Source organism: Oreochromis aureus, linkage group 11, assembly GCF_013358895.1.
Source record: "Oreochromis aureus strain Israel breed Guangdong linkage group 11, ZZ_aureus, whole genome shotgun sequence".
NCBI classification, from domain to species: Eukaryota; Metazoa; Chordata; class Actinopteri; order Cichliformes; family Cichlidae; genus Oreochromis; species Oreochromis aureus.
Window position 1 is genome coordinate 5,609,959 of NC_052952.1, and position 11,770 is coordinate 5,621,728.

General features: G+C 42.1%; 1 protein-coding gene across 4 annotated transcripts in view; it reads right to left on the reverse strand.

The window, feature by feature from the left end:
* Positions 1-77: 77 nt before the first annotated feature.
* The window catches only part of spag1b (sperm associated antigen 1b), a 32,633-nt gene continuing 20,940 nt past the window's right edge, over positions 78-11,770 (reverse strand). For all 4 annotated transcript variants that reach the window (XM_039619065.1, XM_039619062.1, XM_039619063.1 and 1 more), the window contains exons 11-19: positions 9,134-9,589; positions 6,125-6,224; positions 5,494-5,646; positions 4,707-4,864; positions 3,806-3,947; positions 2,966-3,092; positions 2,667-2,825; positions 1,580-1,903; positions 78-1,469 (exon numbers count right to left, since the gene is read on the reverse strand). In XM_039619065.1, coding sequence (XP_039474999.1) covers positions 1,341-1,469; positions 1,580-1,903; positions 2,667-2,825; positions 2,966-3,092; positions 3,806-3,947; positions 4,707-4,864; positions 5,494-5,646; positions 6,125-6,224; positions 9,134-9,589 — 1,748 coding nt within the window. In that variant the 3' untranslated portion in view covers positions 78-1,340. The remainder of the gene's footprint in view (positions 1,470-1,579; positions 1,904-2,666; positions 2,826-2,965; positions 3,093-3,805; positions 3,948-4,706; positions 4,865-5,493; positions 5,647-6,124; positions 6,225-9,133; positions 9,590-11,770) is intronic.

Below are 11,770 nucleotides of genomic sequence, written 5' to 3' on the forward strand. Positions count from 1 at the left end.
ATCATGTCACTCCATCTGTAGTGTCTCTTCTGAAACTCTCACAGTTTAACTTGTTATAAGCTAAAGAAGGAAAAACACCATGTTTCCCAGTTTATTGAATAGCCCTCTGTGAATAGAATACACAATTTTTACAAATCTACTGACACAATGTTAAAAGCCACTGTGAAGAGAAGCTGTGGAAAATGCAGAAATTTTGCCTCCTTCCCCCAAATTTACATCCTTATGCTAAATTTAACATTCATGTAGATTTAATGAAACATGAGAAAACAGAAGAAGTTTGGATTCAGGCAGTCTTTAGATTCACAATACAGAAAGATTGATATTTATTACTTATAACATGGACAGAATGACTTTAAATAGCAAATAAATTACACATTTAAAACAGTTCTGAGTTTGGAGCCAAGTGAATATATGTGTGTGATAAATCCAAGTCATTAAAGAAATTTATTAAAGCTACAGAATTATATAAATAGACTTTCTCTTTACGAGTACCGACATGCTCACCACACTAAGTCGACCCCTAGACTGAAATCCAAGGCACACATCTTATAAAGATGCTGCTTCTCTCCAGTGTGCTGGCATCTGCTGTGAAGCTGATGGTGCAGGTAAACAGGCTGAACGGAGACTCGCCTTTATGAATGGAATCAATACTAGAACACAAAGCTACAAATTTGCATAGATGAATTAAAGGAGAGCAAGAATGTTTTTTTTCCTACAACATTGTAAGTTCTGTTACACTCACATGAACAGCAGTCAGACATGAAGGTCTCTTTCACCCATTAAGATAACACCATACATGTGGTCATATTAAAATAGTTACTTTAGATGCAGCAGACGCACTTTTAAACTTGGAAGGAAATTAGCTTTTTGTTTGGTTATATTTAACATGCACTGAATAGCTTTTGGTATGTGACAGCTGGTCTTTTATAAGATGATTTCAGAAAGCGACTGGGTTCAAAGAGCAGATCAGCTCGATGAAGCCTGTCCTAAGCAAAAGCTACTGCCTGGAGTGAGGAAACACCTGCCTGCTGTGTTACACAACAGCACATTGGACCTTGTTTATTAATACACTACGGTGAAAGGTCCATTGTGTCCCACTGTTGTACAATGCAAATGGTGCATGGTGTGTACAAAAGTAAAACTGCATAGCAAAATCTTCTGGAGAGAAAAATAGATTTTTTTTATATCATCACAGACATTACAGACCAGTAGAGTGAATCAACTCGGTTCCATTGTATTGCTCATTCTGCAGCTTCCTGCCTTTGTGTACTCAGTTCTTGTGCAGTGTTTTGCATAGATTCAAGAGCAGTGGTGGAGCAGCTCATGCAGAGAGGGGAGGGTCAGATGTATTTGTTGGCCAGGTTCTGAACATCGTTCTTAGTGAACTGTGTGCTCTGCACGGCTGAGAGATGCTCAAACAGCTGAGTCATGTGGTGACGCTCGTCCTTCTCCAGCAGCATTAGTACAACCTGCAAACAGTGCGTCAGCGTTTATCACCACACAGACCGCGTGATTGCAAAAGCTTACGAACAAACTTCAGCTTTTCAGAAACAAGACCGTATTTGCATGCTAATCTTACCGAGAACCTGTCAGCAGTGTGCAGATGGTTGAGGTGTTGGTAGACCAGATAGGGGTCTTTCTCCAGTAGGTGTGAGTGCAGGGCCTGCATGATGAAGCTGATGGTGTGTCCATCAAGCTGGGTGCTCAGGAACTGGGGAAGCATCTCTGGGGCCGTGGAGGCCAGTAGTTCCGCGCAGGCCACTGTGTTTCCAGAGCTACGAGCAGCGTTCAGGGATTGGCCGAATTCATAGGCGCTGGTCGGCTGGAGGTTTATGCTGATGTCTTCTCCTTTGCAGCTGTTTTTGGAGTTAGGGACAGCGGTCACATTCTCGTCATCCTCAACCTGAGGAGGGAGACGGACATGGGTGAAAAATTTACACAGGAAAGACAAAGAAGGAAAGCCGGTCTCTGTCAGTGAGTCACAGTCTGGGAAATCTGCACCACCTATTGCCTTAATTAGGAATAATTTGTCTGGGACGCAGTGATTGGATCTATAAGCTTCCATCTTTACCTACTGGAGTGCTGAACCTGAAGAAAAGGAAAACAAGAGCTTCATAACAATCTGTAGCCTTTTTAGCTTGGAGCACAGCCACTTTTCATTTTGGTGTTCCCCTGAAACCAATACTGAGTTTTGAGACCCAGCATAAGATGCATGGATACAATTTTACACTAGCTTTCTCCGTGTTCTCTTTTGTCTTTTAACAATAAACTGAAAATGGTACATCTAGCCCCACTCAAGCTTTAATTTGGTGCTTTTATTTTTCATTAGATCATTAATAGTAAATGAGGATGGAGCACAAAGACGAACGGTACGCAACAGCTGGGAGCGCTGCACTTTATGATCAGTGCTAGGCTAGAATAAAACCAGAGCTGATCAGATTTCACACGGTTTCCCAGCAGGTGTCAGGAGTAATCAGCTAAAAAACACACAACTATTCAAAGGACACTTGTTGACCATAAGTCATGATTCTTTAGTCCCCATCATTATAATGCCTCTCCTTCCTAACTACACGTGTAGACTCTCTAAAGTCAAAAGTGGATATGTCTGTTGGATGCAATAAGGGGAAAATATTTATTTTCAATGGAAGTGAAGAAACTGTATTCACCTCTGTGATGGGGACTGTCTTCCTGGGTTTGTTTGGTGAAGGGCTGGCCAGACTCTGTCTGAGCAGCTTGGTGACCTCCTCCAGCTCCTTCTCAGCCTCCTGCACGTTGGGATCTTGCTGTAGCACTTCCTGCAGGTCCGAGCTGCAAGCCAGGTAGTCCTGATGGAGGGAGACACAGAAAAAATAAAAAGAGAGCTTTATGTATGAAATATGTGAAAGGGACATTTTACTCCTTAGCCACCCCATAAAAAGAAATCACTCCCTTGAGACATGAGCTGTTAAAGTCCAGCTCTATTCACCTTGAGACCTTTATTAGCCATGGCTCGTCTGTAGAAGGCCTTCTTATTGGTTGGCTCCAGTTTCAGTGCTGCATCACAGTCCTGCTTGGCCTCAGCAAACCTCTCCAGCTTCAAGTAGCACAGAGCTCTACAAACACACACACGTCAATTGTGATTTTTATTTTTGTCACTGGCACCTAATCACATTTGACACGTGACTCAGAAGTATCATGAATTTGTGACTCACTGCGAATCAGGTTTTATAATATCAGCTGAAGTCATGCCATCAGCTGCTATTAACAGAACAACATTTTCCTATGATGATGAGATTTACGATTTACACCTCAGAGATGTGCTTCTTGAGCCCCTTTTCTAAATGAATTTTCATGTTTTTAATTTTTTCAAATGGCTCTCAGCAACTGTGAACCAATGGCGTATGGATGTTTGCGCTGGTGTGGCTGTACATACAATCTGTTCTCACAGCAGAGCTCCACATGCACATGCAAACACCAACACACAATAGGAAAACATTCACGTCATCAGTTTCTTCTGTGACCCAATCAACACCATCTATGTACTATTGTCTTGTGCACCAATTTACCAACAATACACACTAATTTGGCAGCAGTGACAGGTGGCACAACTGGATAGGATTAAAAACCGAGCTGAAAGCACCGCTGACAAATGACAGCTGGGTGTCGTTAATCAGCCTTTTTTAAATTCAGTTGAACAAATTTTGGGGATTTTCGGGCTGTTTTCTCACATCAAGGTGAACCAGTGGCAGAAGATGTGATGAACAGAGGGAAACGGGACCGCAGGAACATGTCTGTTCATATTATGGTGAGACTTAAAATGACTAACCTGTTGGTGTAGATAGCGCATTCCTCTGGCTTTAGCTTAAGGCATTCTGTGTACTTTTCCAGAGCATCCTGGTATTGGCTCTTCTTCACAAAATCGTTCCCTTCTTGTTTCAAAGCTGAAAAACGGACTTCAGCTTTCCTCTCTAGAAAACAAAATAAAGTGGTGATTACTAAACATCGCTTACTCACGCAGACACGAGGTCCAGTCTCCTCCATTTTGACTTCATATATCCACACTGACACTTGCAATACATTTTAACTGACCTCGCTTTTATAAGCCTGTGCTACACAGCGGGAGGGTGTAAGCACTTGAAATTAATGCTGTGCTAGCTGGACATGAGCCACGAGAGTTAAGTCAGCAATCAGTCCCGGTGTGGACCAAGGGCTAATCAATTTGCTGCAGAGTGTCTGCAGAGCGTCTTCAGGGAGGTAAAATTATGCCAGCAGGGCTATTCTTTCATTAGAGTCTAAAAATAGCACAGGTAGAAAAGCCCTGGGAGCAGAGAAACTGCATGGTCAGTGAACAGAGGTGACACGTCCACAAAATAGGCCTTTCAAATTTTCTTCCAGTCACAACAGGAAGACTTTTGTTCCTCCGTCACTGTATCAAGCAGAAGAATTGTTCAAAAACCGAAAAAAGGTGGCTATAATGTCAGAAGAAAGAGCTGCTCGAGAAAATGTTTGTTAATGCTGGATGTTTTCAACATTACGTTTTATTCAATGATCATAATCACTGTATGTATAAATGTCCCAGCTACTCTCCTTATTGTCCCAGCTCAGCGATCAACACTTCTGACCCTGACTAACATTAGTAGGTGTAACTGTGTTTCTGGGGACAAACATTAATTTAGCATCATGACTCTTAAAAAAACAAAAACAAAAAAACCAAACAAACAACAGACCTGCATCCCTAGCAGCCTTCTCTGCTCGAGCTTGGAGGATCTCAGCGCTGGGTGGCTCCTCTCTGCGGTGCTGCTGAGCCGACAGAGGCACCAGAGGGATCTCGGGAAGTTTCTCTCTCCACTCTGGCCCGTCCTGCTCGATGAGCAGCCGGGTGATCCTAGAGGTGGACGCAATTCAGTCATTGTTACAGCACACAGATGAGAGACATTGATAAGGCTTACATGGAGTGTTAAAGATGCATCTAATCCACCTTGTTCCACAGTTTAGGAACTTTATGTCTTATTGTGTAACTTTGTAGATAAATGTGGGGATGAATGATATCTTTGACCCTCTGGTACTCCTGAACACAAACCAGCCAGGTGAGTATTGCGTAACAGAGAAGGGACGCACAGTCTGAGAGCCATGATTAGCCTCTAGCCGGAGCTGCTTTTGACTAAATCTGTTAGTCTCTAATAAGCCTGTGTGTAATGGTTACCATGATTTGTTTTGATTTAGTCTTCTAAATATGTTATAATTCCATTTCTGGATTTCAATTATAGAACATTTTTAAACTTGGAAAATACAACAGGTAGATAGAGTAAGAAAATCTCCATGTCTCATGTGTCTTTTTATTTCCTTTGCTGTAACACCTAAAGATAGTCTGTGTCCACCTTGCTTAAAATAGATGGGAAATGCACTGTCATGGTGAAACAACTGACATGGGTGCTGCTGTAATATTCAATACTTGCTTTTGAGATGCCAAATGTTAATGAGTCTGTTAGCTGAGGTGAGAGGTGGAGGTTATACCTGTTGACACTGTCGTGAGCTGCCTGCACGCTCACATCTATCTGCAGCACAGTTTTGTAATCCACGTAGGCCTTTCGGTAACGCTCCAGGGACTCATAAGCCATGGCACGGCGCAGGAGGGGCTTGAGGGAGAATGGCTGCAGCTCCAGGGCGCTGATTGGAATAAATAGATGCAATGAGACAAGAGCAAAGGATCGAGTCTGGTGTCCCTGCTGTCGATGCTAGGGCAAAGGATGTGTCTGTACATGTTTTTTCTCTAGTTGTTTCTGAGGTAGTGAACAAGTCTAAAGGTGTGATTCAAGTTTTCTATAACCCCAGCTTTCTGCAAACACATCAAGTATATTTAAAGGCTTTCATATGGGAGGCTCCCTCAAGTTAGCCCAGTCTGCTGCTTATAAACCACTTCTAAAGAGATTAATTACAATCCCTTACGACACACCCAAGTGAAAATCCCCTCCCACTCATAAATGATCTGAGATCCTCTGCTGAGACTGGTATATGATGACGCTGTCTGCAGAAATTTGTAGCAGTTTGATCTTTAAGATGAAGCCCAGGGACAAGCGTGCATTTGCCTTCCACAACTTTTCACATATCTTGCTGAACACTGGGAGAGTTTTATCAGTTCTCTCACCTTGTGCAGTCTTGTATACAGTCTTGACTGTTGCCATCTTTCAGGTAGCAAGCTGCTCTGTTGGAATATAGAATACAGAGATCTTCTGGACTATCAATCCCTGCATAGAAAATACAGACCAATATCAGAAATGTAATACACAGCTTGGAAACAGCACGCAAAGTTCTGCAGTTATCTTGGGGGTGGAATACAGAATATCTGCAAAGACATCATGAACTCAAATTTTGAATCGTCTAAATCAGACTGTTTAACGTGCTCTCTGAGCAGCTATAGAAGTGCTGTAGAAAAAACAGAGTTCCTGTCATGATGAAATAAAGAAACTTCAGTTATTGGAAGGCAATGAGCTATCATTTCTTTTCTTTCAGATTGATGAATACAAAGTGGCGAAAGACAATGAGCTATCATTTCTTTTCTTTCAGATTGATGAATACAATATATATGTAGTTAACGGCAGACACGCATTCACACAACAGTCATTGACCTAAGACTTCATCACAGGAACAAGGGATGTAGGCCAATAGGCCAACATTCACACACATGTTAAATGTTTTACTAGCTTTTATTTACTAGCTACACCCTTTTTGCACATGCTCTTCTTTCTTATTCAGATATTTAAATAAGAAAGATATATATATATATATATATATATATATATATATATATATATGGTATATAGAACTGTCGAACTATGTGAGGACAGTTACAAGTGTGTGTGAAGAGGCCGCTATATTGTGCTATTTCAAGATCCGGGCCATACTTGCCCGTGATCAGGTACCCTGCTGTATTGTCTGTCTTTACCATGTTTTCACTGTTTGTACTAGAGCACTGTAACAACAAAATACATTGGGAAGATCCCCAACTAGGGATCAATGAAAACCCAAGTATTCTAATTCTGATGATTCTGATTTGAAAGAGGTTTGCAACTCTTGCTGCTTTTTGTTAAGACCCAAAATCCAGAGGAAGGGCTCCTGGCAACATGACACCATAATATATATATATATATATATAAGGGTGATGGAGAATGACACACACTTCCACACACAAAATGGTGGTGGCTATCAAACAGGAGAAGGCGGCCGTTGATCTGTTTCAATGACAGCAATATCAGGAAGAAGGAACACGAGAAGCTGTGGGCTCAGAAGAGCTCATTTTTGCAGATCCCGGGAACAACATCGGAGATCTCTGTCCAAAGAGAATGACTTGCTGGTGTGAGAGATCTTTTAAAAGAGTGACGCTTTGAGAGGAGAAGGCGGCCGTGCTTTCGAATGACAGGAAGAAGGAACACGAAGCTAAATACCAAGGGCTCAGAGAAGAGCTCGAGAGGATGTGGAGGGTGAAGGTAGCGGTGGTCCCGTGGTAATCGTAGGTGCGGTGACTCCCAAGCTAGGCGGTGGCTCCAGCAGATCCCGGAACAACATCGGAGATCTCTGTCCAGAAGAGCGCAGTCCTGGGAACAGCTAAGATATGCAAGAGGGACCCTCAAGCTCCCAGGCCTCTGGTAGAGGACCCGAGCTTGAAGGATAAACCGCCCGTGAGGCGTGTTGGTGTTTGTTTTTTTTGTATATATATATATATATATATATATATATATATATATATATATATATATATATATATATATATATATGTGTGTGTGTGTGTGTGTGTGTGTAGACAGTCTTTGTTAAAGATGGTATTCTAATTCTGATCAACTCTTGCTGCTTTTTGTTAAGAGTAACATGACACCAATCTTGTGATCTTTTAAACCGCTTTATGGACATTTCCCTTTGAGATTTTGACAACCGACTCGTGCAAAGTCTGCACGCTGTTTCTCTCCACCTGCCTCTCACTAATTTACAGTGTTTTCTTCACTATCACAGAGTTAAGCAAATCACACAGGTCTACGGTGCATGTTGCAAACAGAGCAACATTATCCTGCTACACTAAATACATTCATGTCAGTGTGCTGCCTCATCAGATGAAAACAGATTATGGATGATGACACAGTGTGGCAGTGATGATGATGTCTTAGCAACTGTGAGCACTTAGCGAGGTTATTGTGACAGTAGATCATGTAAACTACACCAACTGTGTGCATACCACAACCTGTCAAAGTATCTTGAATGTCTCGTTTAGTTCCATTTCCACTGAAAAGAGCCTTTTTGACAGACTGGAAAAAATTCTGCATGTGTAGATTAGGTCACATCTGTTGTGCTTCCCACAGTAATCCAGATAGATGATGCCCAGCGACTTTCACAGTCTTAACTGAGTACATTATGGCTGTCCACAGAAAGAGACACAGGCCATATGTTTGATGGAGAGTGGGCAGAGGTTTCTCTTCCTCCATCAACTGCTCGTCGTCTCACTCTCTGTGAGAATTATTGCTGCAGTTCTACAAATTCAATTTCACAGTGAGTGGTTAGAGGTCATGTGACTTGGACAGACCTGAGCTGAGAGGCTTAGCACCAGACTAAAACAGCAACGCTGTCTCCGTACAGCCACACTCCATCATCCCAGGGATAAGTCACTAAATATGAACATTATAATGGATCTTACTGAAATTTTGAATACTGCATATGAACTGTTCACACAAAAATGTGAAGTCTGTGGACTGAGAATTTGAAATTGTTTAAGAGGATTTATTTCCATAGGGAAAATGATTTTTATTGCTATCCTGTTTTCAAGTGTAAGTCTCTGCAGTGTGTAAAAGTGACAAAAATAAAGACAAGCACTGATATTATAGCTGCGACCCTATGACCTTTGATCTAAAGTTAAAGTATGACACCATAGAAAGCTGTTATTAAAATATGATGATGAATAAACAGCTGAGAAAACAGTCGATCAGTTCTGATTCATTTGTCAGTTCATAACAACACACTGATATGCGTGAAAATGTTATGATTACTGACATGGTGGCACACAGGTAACTTCTAACCAGCAACCTCATTGTATAAAACTAATTAAATAGTTTTTTCTTAATATTCTAAAATATTACAAACACGATCAACAGTAAGTACCCCTGAGGCTTACCTGAATCTGTATAGCCCTGAATGGCTTGTGAGTATTTTTCCAGTGCATCGGCAAACTGTCCATTTTTAAACAGCAGGTTTCCTTCGTTCTTTAGCCGGGCCAGGGGTGGGGGCAGGGCCCCACATGGGGCATCAAGGTTGACAGTTTCTCCAGCATTTCCTCCAACTGGAGTTGCCTTACCGCTGCCGCTCTGATCACCCTGAACCGAAGCTGTCGAGCCTCTCTTGCTTGATCCATTGGCTACCTTTTCCTTGGAGTCGTGCGGGACTTTGTACTTGTCTGAGCTGCCTCCTCTGTTCCTCCGGTGTTCATGGTGGGAGTTGTTGGACTCGGCGTGTGGACCCCCGTCCCCTCTGCCGTGGGGTTTTTTATGAGCGTTTCCCATGTCTCCCCTTTCGACAGGAGTAGCTGATCTCTCCTCCCCTCCCACGGGCTGGCTAGGTTGAACCAGACAAGCTGGAAGGGAGAGGGAGGGAGGGGAGAAGCAGAGGGAGAGAGACGGAGACAAGGGGAAGTCACACCCACAGGAAAGAGTCAGCAGTTACATCATAGTGTGGGAGGAGAGGAGCGCATGACACGGAGCCACTTCAAACAGGGAGTTCCAGGAAGTAGCGATACCAAACAGTGACTTATGAAAGGGCTGTGTGGGGGTAGGGCAGAAAACACATGCATACAGTGTTCCTTCACCCACAGAGACAAGGGGGGGAATTTCCTCTATCTATAGGACAGCAGACAGAAGGGGATGTGACTAAAGCCCTACTATTACCGGTGTTGTGCCAAAGTAGTTACCCCCGTCAAAAATTGTTTCCCCATCCACGAGAGCGCGCAAAGTAGGAGGAGCCACTTGCCCAGCTCCGTTCTGTACGCTACTTGTCACTGATCTGCAGTCGACGCAATAAAGAGTAAAAGCTGGAAAACGGCAGGCTCGATTAATTTAATATTAGTTTCGTGACATTGTAATGTGCCGTGTGGAAGACAATTTACATTAAACTGTACACTGAAATAACCTGCTGGGAATACTTTGTCTAGAAAATACTTTGATACTATAATACTGTAAAACCAGACGCGATCATGGAAACACGTCGCTCTCCGGTGAATTTACACTCGGTTTACATTTTGTGAAGCTATCACGAAGGAGTTTATTTGCGAAATCAATCACAGTATAACCAATAACTACAGTAACGTTGGAGAGGGTTTCTTCACAGCAAAAGTTATGGAGGGATACAGATTTTATCAGGCTGTGTGGCATCGGCTGCCAAAATGTGTGCCCCCCATCTGTAATCCATATTGGCTTTGCTATCACAAAGGGTATATTTGCAAAATAAGTCACAGTATAACCAATAAGTACAGTAACTTTGGAGAGGATTTCTCCTTCACAGCAAAAGTTATAGAGGGATACAAAATTTATCAGGCTGTGTGGCATCGGCTGCCAAAATGTGTGCCCCTATCTTTAATCCATATTGGCTTTGCTATCACAAAGGGTATATTTGCAAAATAAGTCACAGTATAACCAATAAGTACAGTAACTTTGGAGAGGATTTCTTCTTCACAGCAAAAGTTATGGAGGGTACAAAATTTATCAGGCTGTGTGGCCTCGGCTGCCAAAATGTGTGCCCCCCTATCTTTAATCCATATTGGCTTTGCTATCACAAAGGGTATATTTGCAAAATAAGTCACAGTATAACCAATAAGTACAGTAACTTTGGAGGGATTTCTCCTTCACAGCAAAAGTTATAGAGGGATACAAAATTTATCAGGCTGCGTGGCATCGGCTGCCAAAATGTGTGCCCCCTATCTTTAATCCATATTGGCTTTGCTATCACAAAGGGTATATTTGCAAAATAAGTCACAGTATAACCAATAAGTACAGTAACTTTGGAGAGGATTTCTTCTTCACAGCAAAAGTTATGGAGGGGTACAAAATTTATCAGGCTGTGTGGCCTCGGCTGCCAAAATGTGTGCCCCCTATCTTAAATCCATATTTGCTTTGCTATCACAAAGGGTATATTTGCAAAATAAGTCACAGTATAACCAATAAGTACAGTAACTTTGGAAGGATTTCTCCTTCACAGCAAAAGTTATAGAGGATACAAAATTTATCAGGCTGGCGTGGCATCGGCTGCCAAAATGTGTGTGCCCCCCTATCTTTAATCCATATTGGCTTTGCTATCACAAAGGGTATATTTGCAAAATAAGTCACAGTATAACCAATAAGTACAGTAACTTTGGAGAGGATTTCTTCTTCACAGCAAAAGTTATGGAGGGTACAAAATTTATCAGGCTGTGTGGCCTCGGCTGCCAAAATGTGTGCCCCCTATCTTAAATCCATATTTGCTTTGCTATCACAAAGGGTATATTTGCAAAATAAGTCACAGTATAACCAATAAGTACAGTAACTTTGGAGAGGATTTCTTCTTCACAGCAAAAGTTATGGAGGGGTACAAAATTTATCAGGCTGTGTGGCCTCGGCTGCCAAAATGTGTGCCCCCCCTATCTTAAATCCATATTTGCTTTGCTATCACAAAGGGTATATTTGCAAAATAAGTCACAGTATAACCAATAAGTACAGTAACTTTGGAGAGGATTTCTTCTTCACAGCAAAAGTTATGGAGGGGTACAAAATTTATCAGGCTGTGT